Source organism: Beta vulgaris, chromosome 4 (assembly GCF_026745355.1).
Source record: "Beta vulgaris subsp. vulgaris cultivar EL10 chromosome 4, EL10.2, whole genome shotgun sequence".
Taxonomy (NCBI): domain Eukaryota; kingdom Viridiplantae; phylum Streptophyta; class Magnoliopsida; order Caryophyllales; family Amaranthaceae; genus Beta; species Beta vulgaris.
The window spans coordinates 58,007,968-58,020,551 of NC_079205.1; the positions used below are offsets into that span (position 1 = coordinate 58,007,968).

At 34.5% G+C, this 12,584-nt stretch overlaps 1 protein-coding gene across 1 annotated transcript; it reads right to left on the reverse strand.

Moving 5' to 3' along the window:
• Positions 1-2,049: 2,049 nt before the first annotated feature.
• On the reverse strand, positions 2,050-9,775 carry LOC104890502 (LEAF RUST 10 DISEASE-RESISTANCE LOCUS RECEPTOR-LIKE PROTEIN KINASE-like 2.5). Its single transcript, XM_010676011.4, is given in 4 exon segments — positions 2,050-2,933; positions 2,935-3,284; positions 5,418-5,447; positions 8,903-9,775. Coding segments are annotated over 4 exon segments (1,857 nt in total). The 5' UTR covers positions 9,624-9,775; the 3' UTR covers positions 2,050-2,177.
• Positions 9,776-12,584: the final 2,809 nt, after the last annotated feature.

The following is a 12,584-nucleotide window of genomic DNA, read 5'->3' on the forward strand; positions in this document are numbered from 1 at the left end:
TTTATTATTTTAAAGTACAATATTAATAAATGAAGATTTTTCTTATCCATAACATAATCCGCGCCTAATAACTAGTTTTGTATGATATTGTGTGCTAGAAGTATTATATTTCATTATATATGTTACCAATGCACAATATATGATATGGTGTGTTAGAAGTATCAAATTCATGACTTTAACCTTAAATGCTTACAATTATTATATAATTAAAACTTAGCAAATTTGTTACTTCCTTAATTTGTTTTTAATCGATGAATTATATTAACTGGGCACACTTGCACAACTCTGAATATTAATATCATCGAGTATATGTTACTAAAAATTATGAACAATTTGGATAATGATATTTAACACAATAGTAAGTAAATATGGTCAAAGTTAAATTCTAAATAGTGTAAAAAGTCAATATGATACATTTATTAAACAGAAGAACATATGATTTTATCCATCCTTTTCCTGATACTAGTTGTTGCACTGCGCGCCTAGACACGCGACACTCCATAATGTTGTATTTGTGATATTCCAATTACTATAGGTTTACTTAGTAAGATGAATTTGAAGTTACCGCTTCGAAACAATTGTTGCTTGCACTTCTTATTTGGGGTATATGGGGCAAAACAATAAATAAAGGTGTGCATACACAATTTATGCATACTCTCATACTATGGGGTAGACAATATACATTCCACTAGTTGTTTGAAGTGCAATTTTAAGCTAACTTGTTCAGAATTTCTTGAATGTAAACCGTTATACTATAACTTATAGTGTACCAACTCACAAATCGCCTTTTTTTTTTATAAAAAAAATCAAAGAATATGAAATAGATGACAAAATAACATCAGATTCATGTCATTATTTGTTAGAGTCTATGTCATTATGTGTCATTAAACATGTATGAGGTTTGTTACAAAATAAGTTATGGTGTAATTAACATGTTCTACTCAAAACGCACTCAACCACATATATACTCATACCAAAATAAATTAATTTTTTAAGTTAACCTATAGATCACTACAATAGGTGCATGTTACACAATCATATTGCATTGCCACAATATATCTAATACATCTTGATTTTTTTTTATATCGAGAATTGTGCATTAATTAAAGAAATGGAATTACAACCTAATGCCAATACAATTAAACATAAAACAGAAAACAAACAGACAGTAACTTGAGCTCCATTTGCTCTTACACACCTGATAAAGAAAAAACAACCTAGTACTTGTCAATTCGAAATGAAACTTATCTTGGACGATGGTTGATGGGGTTGGGTTATATGTCTTGGTAAATTAGACCTAATGTAGTGAGAGGGAATATGTTGAGATACTAAACCCATCAATCTTTAGAGATAGATTGTCGCATCTCATCTTGTATGTAGGTGTCGATGTCCATAAGATGATAAATCCCAAGTTCCTTGAACAGAAACAACTTATTAAGATTCTAATGATTGAACTAACAAAGAAGTCACGTTATTTGGTACTTCTGACCCTTCTGCGAGGGTATCTAGAGTTTAATCTCACGAGAACTCGAAATGCATGGAGAACCTTAATAGATCTGAATTGAGAACCTTCTCTAACTTACCCAACACTCGAACCCCTAAAGCTGCATATATCAAACGATGGCCAACTCTAGGAGCAATGACTCTATTAACCAAATTTAAATCTACCCTTGTTACAGGAAACCAAGAACCTTCTATTACCCACTTAGCAATATTACCCACTTAGCAATACTAACTATTACCCAAGCACAATTAGATCCGGATAAACCTAAACTAAGATTAAAACAAGAACATAAACTAAAGAAACTAAAACGCCGCCGACCACCAAAATTCACAACACAACGCCTTCGACAATCTTTCACTTAACAATCGAAAGTGAAAGCAAAAACCAAGCACGAGTACTTACTATGTCACACGAAACAGAACGAGCCAAACAAACGCTTCACGTAACCTTCACGCTACCAGCGGATATCACACTTGCATAAACTACCACCAAGCGAAGACACTTGCCTCATCAACTTTCAGCATTATATGAGTGTACTACAAGTCTACAATAAGCTAAGCTAGTTTATTACAATAGTTACATATATATATATATGTATATATTTTTCAATAGATAGACATACACGACCTTAAGATTATAACATATAACAAAGACACTTGATCTCATGTAGTGATTAAAGGGAAGAATCACATACAAATGATCTTGCAGGGGAAGATAAATTTGGTTTGGGGGGCATTTGTAACGACTCAACTGACCCTTCTAACATTTCTACAACTTTGTTCATAGGCGGCCTATTTGATGGATATGTCTGTATGCACCATAAGCTCACCAAGATCATCTTTCTCTCTAACTCTTTGTTCTCATTAGTCATGATCTCATGGACTACATCTTCCTCCAAGTTCTCAAGTCGATTATATATCCATTCAGGAAAGTACATTTCGCAGCTATGCTCATCATCATTTGCTATATTTTTTCTACCACATACAAGATCTATGAGCATCATTCCGTAGCTATAAACATCAGATTTATGAGAAACGCCACCAAAATTTCGACAAAAAACTTCCGGAGCAATATATCCAATTGTTCCTCTTGCTTCCGACATTGAGATCATACTTTTTTTTGGTAGACATAACTTGGCTAGCCCAAAGTCGGAAATCTTTGGGCGAAATTCTTCATCAAGAAGAATGTTATGAGGCTTAATATCAAAGTGCAATATACGTGTGTTACAACCTCTATGTAGATAATCTAGTCCTTTAGCGATTCCAATGGCAATGTCGAACACGATTTCCCATTGCAATGAAGGGCCAATTTGCCTACCACATATAAACTTTTCAAGAGATCCATTAGGCAAGAACTCGAAGATAAGAGCTCTTTTGTTTCCTTCAAAACAAAAACCTAAAAGAGTGACGACATTGACATGGTTAGTCCTACATACTAATGCTTAATACCTCGTTGATAAAATCTTTTCCATCACCCTCTAAAATCTTCAATTTTTTCACAGCCACAAAACGACCATCATGTAATTTGCCTTTGTAAACAGTACCATAACCACCTTCACCAAGTTTGTCTTTGAAGAAATTAGTCATTTTCTTAATATTTGCGTATGTGTATCTTTTTGGGGCAAGAGATCCATAACTTTTCAAAAAGGTTGCTACATCTTCTTGATCCCTCATTGTTCTCATATTCAATAAATTTGAAAACTTATTGGTAGTCTGCCTTTTCTTTGCACAAATAATCAAAAGAACCAATATCAATGTTCCTATTACAACAATAGTTGCACCTGCAAAGCATAAATTACACAAACTTCCTCAATATTCTAATGTAATATCATTTCGAATTATAGTTAATATCATTTCGAATAATTATCAACTAAACCTTTTATTGTTTCCTCTTATTAATAATACAATATGCTTGTCAATATGATGCTATATGTTACTTTTTTTTGGTTACTTAAACTCTTTATTTCACCTAGTATTCCTATCAAAATCTTGACACCTAGACATGGATACAAACATAACTAATATTGGGAGAAATAAAACCACAAAAGCATTATATAAATATCGTGTCGCATCCTTCAACACGGACATGTACGGAAAATATTTGAGTAATCCTTCGGATCGCCAACCCTATTAAACACATTTAAATATAATATTGATATGTATGTAATAAATGAGGGGAGAAGTGATATAAAAATAATATTTTAATGTATTCTTAACCAATGAAATTTCACTATAAAAAAGTTGGCAACGCTTAGGATCACTCAATCAATCTCCGACATGTACCTAACAACAAAGTTAGCATTTAAGTCATTAACATAGGCATGATGTATACAATGTCTCGATTTCAATCCATGAACTCTAACATGTGAAAAGTGGACAAAATGAGTATATTATCAAATTTGATTTTTACGACCTTATAAGTAGTCTGTTTTATGCTTTATCACCTTTTGATTTTTTTTTTTTTCAATTTTACCACCTTAAATTTTCCAACTCGTTAAAAATCGCCACCTTGATTTAGCTCCGGCAAAGAATCCGCTGAGGGGGCCAAAATAACTATTTTATGTTTAGTTTTCCCCCATTTTTTCCCCTTTACCCTCAATTATTTTTCATTTTCTCTTCATTAAAACTCCAATTTGTCTTTTAATCTCTCTAAATACCCAAATTTCATTAATGGAAACCTAGATCAAGTTAGGGCTTACCTTTTTTTTTACAAATTCGACCTCAATCAAAGGAGAAATTGGAAATTCCGATCCGCTACTATAAGGTATGATTTCTCAGCCCAATTTAATAGGTTAGGGTTCTCATTCAATTTTGGACATTTCTTGTTCTTTGAATTTATTGGTAAATTAGGCCTAATTAAATTAGGGCATCTATGGTGTTTTTTTTAGCATAGTGCTTATTTTGGTTCTCATTGATCTTCATTATTATAGGCACATAATGTCTCAGTCTTCTTCCCAAAATCACCAAAAGAGCAAGTGTGGAATTCCTCTTGCCGCAAAAGTCAAAATAAAGGAGGAGAAAGAGAAGCTTGGTATTCTGGATTTTTAGGTGAAGTGAAGGAGATAGAGTGTAAAAAAGTCTCTGTAAAAATCAAAGAGGAGTTGATGATTCTTACAAAGAGATTGTTAGAGGGAATTGAAGATAAAAATGTGAATAATTTAAGGGGATTGAAGGTAAGAGAGGAAAACTAGAATAGGCAAGGAAGAAAGAAAAAGAAATCGAGGGAAAGAGGGTACGTAAAAAACAGGATTTGGGGGGGGGGGGGATTTCTTTAATCCCAAATGTGGGCTCTCCCTCACCGGATTCTTGGCCGGAGCATGAGTTAGGTGGTAGTTTTTAGTGGGTTGGAAAGTTTAAGGTGGTTAAGTTGAAAAAAAAAAACCAAAAGGTGGTAAAGCATAAAACAACCTACTTATAAGATAGTAAAAGTCAAAAAATCCTAATGAAAATAGTTTTAATTATATCCTTGTGTTGTAAAAGTAATGTTTTCCTCAACTATTTTTTTGGTGCTTCATTTTGTAAGTGGAAAAAATTTCATGTAGATTCATATACAAATCGTGGACCCGTTGGATATAGTTTCAAATTTGATTTATTGTGAATCCAGTAAATCCATATTGAATTTGGATCGGTAGTATGACAATGCAAGTATAGTACCTGATGATTACCAAGTTAAGATTGGCCTAGTGATAAGGAAAGAACCTCCAACTTTAAGGTTGAGCGTTCAATATCCACTAGAGTACTTTGGGAGAGAGTTTTTCCTTACCATCCTCCTACTCTCAAAGTATCTTCTCGTAAATATAGGCCAGATTAATCTGTGAGAAGTTTTGGTCTAGTTTCGGTCTGATAAGGGCTTTCATCTTACCATGAAGTCTCCGGTAGAGGAAAGTAAAGAAAAGAAAAGAAGAGTATAGTACCTGATACAAGGAGTAATTTCATTCCTCCACCTGCACAAGGGAAGAAATTATAGAGATTGATTTGTGCATATGAAATTATGAGACATACCCTGTCAGCTGGGCGATGTCAATAATTTGAAAAGCTTTTATCTTGATTTGAGATAAAAGACGAATTAAGAACTCTCATTTGTTTGATTAATGGAATGTCACTTCTGCTATTTCCAATAAGATCTATTAGAGTTCGTTTGTTTGATTCATGGAATGTCACATTTGCACTTCTGCCAATAAGATAAACTATTACAAGCGTATTCAGAAAAATTATGTAACGAGGTCAGTGGTCACAACATAATTTTTAAAGACATTTTTCAGAATAATTAAATTTTAAAAAGAAATTTCATAATTTTTACCAATTCAAGTGGGGTCAAGTAACTCCGTTTCTTATAGAGATATATAAACATCTGATGGGTAGATATATATAACATGATTTTTCATATAACAAATGTTGTTTGTGTAGATAATAGATATTGCTTGTATTGTTTTCTCCTTATTTGTTACACGAAACACAAATAATATTTATTACACGAAAAATTGTCTTAGATATATCTCCCCATTAGAGACTTATCAAAACTCCTATAGTGGATCAACGTTCACCACTACTTCACTGAAGCGATCACAACATTACAGTACTCCATTCAGCACAACATAGGCTTCACTAATTGATAAAAAAAATAGGAAAAATTGACAGGAACAATCTCAATTATGGGCTTTCTGCTATTTGCGGTCCCAACTAAAGATTATTTCTGAGTAGTCCCAACTATTTATCATTTTTGCCAAATTTGGTCCCAGCAGGTTATTGACCTGCTACAACAGGTAAAACGAATTTTATTTTATTTTTTTCTCCCAAATTTTATTTTCTATATCCTCTAGTAGGCATCCACCCTCCCATCCCCCACCCTCAAAGCTCCGACCCTCCCCCCCCCCCACCCCCACCCAAACCTGCCACCCCTGCGACACCCCCTCCCCAACCCCGACTCTTGGAAGAGAACAGAAGTAACAGACAAGGATGACGCACGACAGAAGGTGATGGTGGAAGCGGCAGACGACTGCGGTGTCTGGGAGGTGAGGTGCGTATCAGGGACACAGGGTAGTGGTTTGGGTGGCAGCCCAATCGAGTCGAGTCGAAACTACACAGAAATACGCATCAAATTTTCTGATTCTTCAAATCATTCTTATCATCTACATCTTATCTTGAACAATTCATCCCTAAAATTCTGAAATAAGAGAACAATCAACAACACCAAAAATCAACAAAATCTCAATTTTCAAATTGGAAAACAAAAAAAAATATCCTTTGCCGATGCTGCTTGCGGTGGTCCGAACGGGGCAGCTCAACAAGGTAGTTCGAACGGTGGTCCTTGCGGTAGTTCGAAGGGGGCAGCGCAACAGGGTGGTGTTGGTGTTTTGGTATCGACATGAAGCAGAGGAGAGAGAATGGTAATGGAACTTTGGGGATTCCTTTGTCGGTGCTTTCCGGCGAGATTTTGAGGGGGTGGCGGGGGAGGAATGCAGGAGGAAGAAGGGAGGAGGGGGTGGCAGGGACGAAGGAGGGGGCTACAACTGGGAGAAAGTAGTAAGGAGAGAGAAAGGGGAGGGAGAAGGTAGTAAACCAGGTAAAAAAAAAAAGTAAAAACAAAAATTAACCAGTAAAATGGGTCACCGGTCAACTGGGACCATTTTTGTAAAACATACCCCAAAGTTGGACTACTCAGAAATAATCTTTAGTTGGGACTGAAAATGGCGGAACGCCCATAATTGGGATTGTTCCTGTCAATTTTTCCTAGAAAATTTATGTAAATAATTCTCTACATAGTTTAGGGGATGTATTATTGTCAAATTTCTTAATACCGTTAGGATGAACCCTTTATAACCTTATATATTGTGATCTATAGAAATCTCTCGGAGATTCGCATAATCTAACACTAATTAATGATTGCATAAGCCAAAAAATACTTGCAAGTTACAAAGCAAGAAGTTTAATTTCATTAATCAATAATTCTCACGTCGATCTAACCCAAATGAAGTGAACTTCGAAGACTTCTTCTCTTATATTCATCCTGTCGACCTTGTTTTGATGATGGAAAGACAAATAATGGAACCAAGAAACTCCAATGGTGCAAAAGAAAGACTTGCTAGCAATTTTGTAAAACACTTAGCTAGTTGCTTAACCATTGGAGCACAAAATGGAGTTTTGCTTTGCTTGGCTTTATAGAGTAAATTGGCTTAGCCAAAATATTGTATCCCACACAACAAATACCTTTTCAATAAGTCATAATTCTAAATTACAAATTCACTTACAAACGAAAGGTGTTTCAAACAAAAATACTGAAAATAAAATTATAACAATCACTCACCAGTCAACTAAAATTATAGAATTGCATAATTTACATTATACAAATCACTCAAATGAGAAAATTTTAGAGAAACTAAAAATTTCACTTACAAACTACAACCAATACACTACAACGTCAATACATAAAAAATATTCACAAAAAATTAACTTAAAATCATAGTGTCCACTTTCTTCACAATCTATGAAGTAGTGTACTTTATTCAAAAATCAACTAAAAAATTATAATATTAAAAATCATAAATAAATTCAATAAAATTTCTATTTTGTTCATGGAATTTAACTTTGAAAAGTAAAAAAAAAAAAAAAAAGGACTGGTGAGAGACCTAAGTGATAGATATTAAACCAATCAAATTTTGGAACTAAAAACAATTATACTTCGTATGTCTAATGTTCAAATTTTGACTCTTACTTAATGTTGAAGAAAACATAGTTTCTATCTGAAAAAAATCCAAGCACGGATCGCGTGTAAAAAATGCTAGTATATATGTATTGGACGAAATGATAAAGAAACCCATAACATATCTACATGTTGAATCCCATTAATGAGCACATGTGAATGTCTCACGTTGGAGAAAAAGGGGAGACTAAACCACTTTACAAGCTTTGGAGTTACTTCTTCTATCACCATTTAGTTTTAGGGGGCGTTTGGTATGACTAGTGGAAACAGAATAGAAATGATTTGGATAAGGAAGGGAGTTACCTTCAATAGTTGTTTAGCATCCTAGTGGAAGTGAAACAATTGAGAGATTTATGATTGAGGAAAGAAACATAATTTGTTTCCACTAGTTTGATAAAGGTAACAAATGGAGGGATTGTGAATCCCTCCGAAGTCCGGAAACGGTATTTATTACTTAACACTCATACCAAACAATTAGAAATTGAAACGCTTATTTAAATTCGTTTCCTACATCAATTTTTCCTATACCAAACATTCTCTTAGGATGAAACCACTTGTAAATGGGCTAAATTTTCCTACTCCTTATTGAGTTATCCAGACTCATTTCATATAATCCGAAATTTAACACTACAAAAAGCTTCGTATAGGAATCCACAATGACGAAACGATTCAAGTATGTTCATTAGAGTATTTACATACCTGATTTACGATGACACACTAACGGTTGAGCTCTATGAGCTCCATTGTTTTCTAAACAATAACAAACGAACTGATCTGAAGGTGGATCCACCGATGATCCGCATCTACCGCCAGATTTCTCACACTTAGAACAGGCTGTAAAGTTCGCTAAATACACCACTTCATTAGCCGGCCATTTCCTTAAGAGACTCCATATTGAGGCACTATGATTTGTTCTCTTGAGCTCATCTACCACTCTTTTATCCACCGGAAAAGTAACATTGTTCTTACACGAACACGACTCGTTTATCCTGCTCATATCAGATGGTTTATCGAAGTAATAAGCAGTACTAGTACCAGCATAGTAAGAGCACTTAAAAGAATTCGAGTGGTAATATATGGAGTTGCAATTAACACAACCATAGTATAACTTTATTATATTCTTGATCATGTCTGGTTTTAAATTAGAAAGCAAGTTTACAGCACCCACATCATGTAGAAAGCAACGTTTGAACAGGATATCCTGCGAAATTCTCATGATGTGGGAAGATGTATTGATACCAATAACATTTAATGGAATGATTGCATTTTTAAATGGAACCATAGTTGTACGATTTTGAGTGTGATCACAAGTGAGAATGTGAGATGAAAGTCTGGGATCCCACAAAAGTTGGGACGGTTGTCTCCCCAAAATGGGTACCCAACATTTGAGATATCCCCGCATGAATATAGAGTAGAGCATGCTGCATAATTTGGATCTTCACCATTTGATGACAAGGGAATAATAGCTAAGAAGATAGTGATGAAATTTAGGAAAGGGAAATAATGGATGTTAAAGAAAGTATACATCATTTTTTGTTGATATTTTTGTTATGTTTTTGAGTTTCATGTGACTCGCTCATATAGTCATTTATGTCTTACGGAGCCTGACAACTAGCATGAAAGGATACATAAAAAGGACGCTAAGAGGAATACGACATAAGTAAATGTACTCAAGAAACTTAAAATCTTGTAGGCCATGTTTGGCAATAACGTTTTAGGTAGCGGGTGGACAAGGTCAAAACACTATTTAAGAAAACTATGAGTGTTTGGTGAAGTATGTAGTGGTTGTATTAGCGGGCAGCGGTCGGAGTAGATTATGAGTAGCAGTTGTAGAATGTTAAAATAAGTAACGTTTGAGATTTGTAGGTAGCGGCTAGCGAATAAACACTATATAATGAATGTCATTTATTGTATTTTACCATCTCAACCGCTACTTTTTGCCAAACACTCTTAATTAAACAATTACTTTAAACGCTAATTTCTAACAACTACTAGTGCTAAGCAGCTATCCCAACAGCTACATCTACTGTAACAACTACTAGAAGTTAGAACCGCTAGTTTTGCCAAACAGGCCCGTAGACTAGTGGGGAAAGGACAAAGGCTGGACTTGGCCAGGATTATTGAAGACGAATTTGCAAGTTGCATCGTATAAATTGGTACTTGCCGACATATTGTGCTTATGAACTAATAGCACCGATGAGGTTGGTAGAGTTATGTATGCGGGCCTAACAAGTCAAGCAAAGAGGTTCGGAAATACTTGGTGGGTTTTGGTCTTTCAGATTTGGTGACTGATATTAGACTTTTAGAGCATGTAATTGTGTTATTAGAGTGGTTTTCCAATATAAATTATTAAGATAATAATAAATTTATGATTACAAAGTTCAATCATTGTAGCTCATTAGTTAATCACCTTTATCAAACAATAAACTCAAACTAAAATTTTTTTTAAAAAAAATGGTATTCATAAGTCATAGTTGGTAAGAGGTGGTGTATAGTGTATTCATGTGTGAAAGATTTGTATTAGAAGGTAGTTTACATGTTTTAAGTGGTTCCTTGGGTTGTTATTTATACAGGGATATAAGAAGATATTGGTGCACCGTTTAGGTGCCAAGGATTTGCTTTGGTACATGATTTGGCTCTGATACCATCTGTAACACTATAGGTGTGTAGGAGCCCAGTAGCCCACTAGTAGATATTGTCCTCTGTGGGTCATAGTCCTCAAGGATTTGCTTTGGTGCAGGATCGTAATTCTACCCAAAATGATTTTACTAGTTTGAGGTGTTCACCTCTTAATAAAGAAGGTTTTGTTCTTCTCAACTTCCCATGCGGGATAGCCAAGATATTATGCACATTCAAATCCTTACGGATTAGGGCTCAAAAAAACAATATCTACTAGTGAGCTCCTGCACACCTAGAGATGTTATAGTTATAAAATAGAACAACACGGACAGAAAATAATGGATATGACCAGTAAAGTTATACACCTTCAAAAACAGTCTCAAATCTCATATATAATATATATAGGTTTGTACCAAAAACTTTCTCCTTAACCTTTTCACTAATGAACTTCAATAAGTGCATGTTATGCAATCTTATCACACTGTCAAAATATTCTTAATACATGGACATAACGTCATAACCTAAATCAGACCACAAAAATTACAGTGTGGTCTTTTTCTAAACCAAACAATACCAAACTGCATTTTAGCCCCAAAACGCACCAGACCACACCGCATTATAAGTTTTGGTGCAGCATGGTTTGTGGTTAAAAGTTACATATGTTTTACAATTTGCAATAAATGTAATTTGTATCCGACAAGTCACAAACTTTATTAATAAAAATCTGAAAATTTATTTAACCACCCTCCTCTTCGATTTCATAAATATGATCAATTTTCCAATTTGTGACAAGCTTTTATAAGTTACACCTCATTAAATGTAGTGAAAGTATTGGGTCAGACCGTCTGACGTATTGTTTACTGTCAGACGGGCTGAGCCCAATACATCTTCTCTCTGCTTCACTTTTTAGGTCACATTCTCTCTCCTCTTTCTTCTTCTTTTTCTCTGGATTTTCATATAATCCACCCAGTTTCGATTCTTGAGCTGCAATAATTTCATAATATCCTTTTATAATCCCAATTTGTCGTTTCTTTCTTCTTCTTTTTTTCTCCTTCTTCAACTTCTACAACCTTTTTTTTCTCTGTATTTGTGGAATTTATTTTGTTTCATTTCTTCAAATAGTACAACCATCCTTCAATGGCAGAGTGGTTCCAAGAAGGTAAGTAAGATGATATAAATTTACATCGACGGATTACTCTGCTGTAAAAGAAACACAGCTTCTCTTATCTTATGGGAACAAACACAGCCAAAAGTTGAAAACATGAAAAAAAATCCCTCTAAATGCAGCATTTCAGATTCACGACATACGACATTGCATTCTCATAGGCAAACTCCTGGGTAGCAAAATCACTATACACAACCACCTTGATTTTAACAATTATTACAACATACAATCAAAGTAATAAAGAGATTAGTTTAGCCAATACAAGAGTCCGACAACGCTTTGAAACAGGATGAAATGTACAAGGAGATCTTATTGATGATATGAGACAAGTCAGGGGCAAATTGTCGACATCTTTTTCTATATAAAAAAAGGTATTGCTGGCAATTAGCATGAGTGATTGAACACTCACAGGTGACAACAGCAAAGCAGAGGTTAGTGTTTTGTTTTTCAGTTGGACTTTGTTTTCTTTCAGTTGGACTTTGTTTTCTTTCAGTTGGACTTTGTTTCGTAATATGTATACCAACTGAAACAAATAATGGACCAACTGAAACAAAAAATGGACCAACTGAAAGAAATAATGGGCCAACTGAAAGAAAT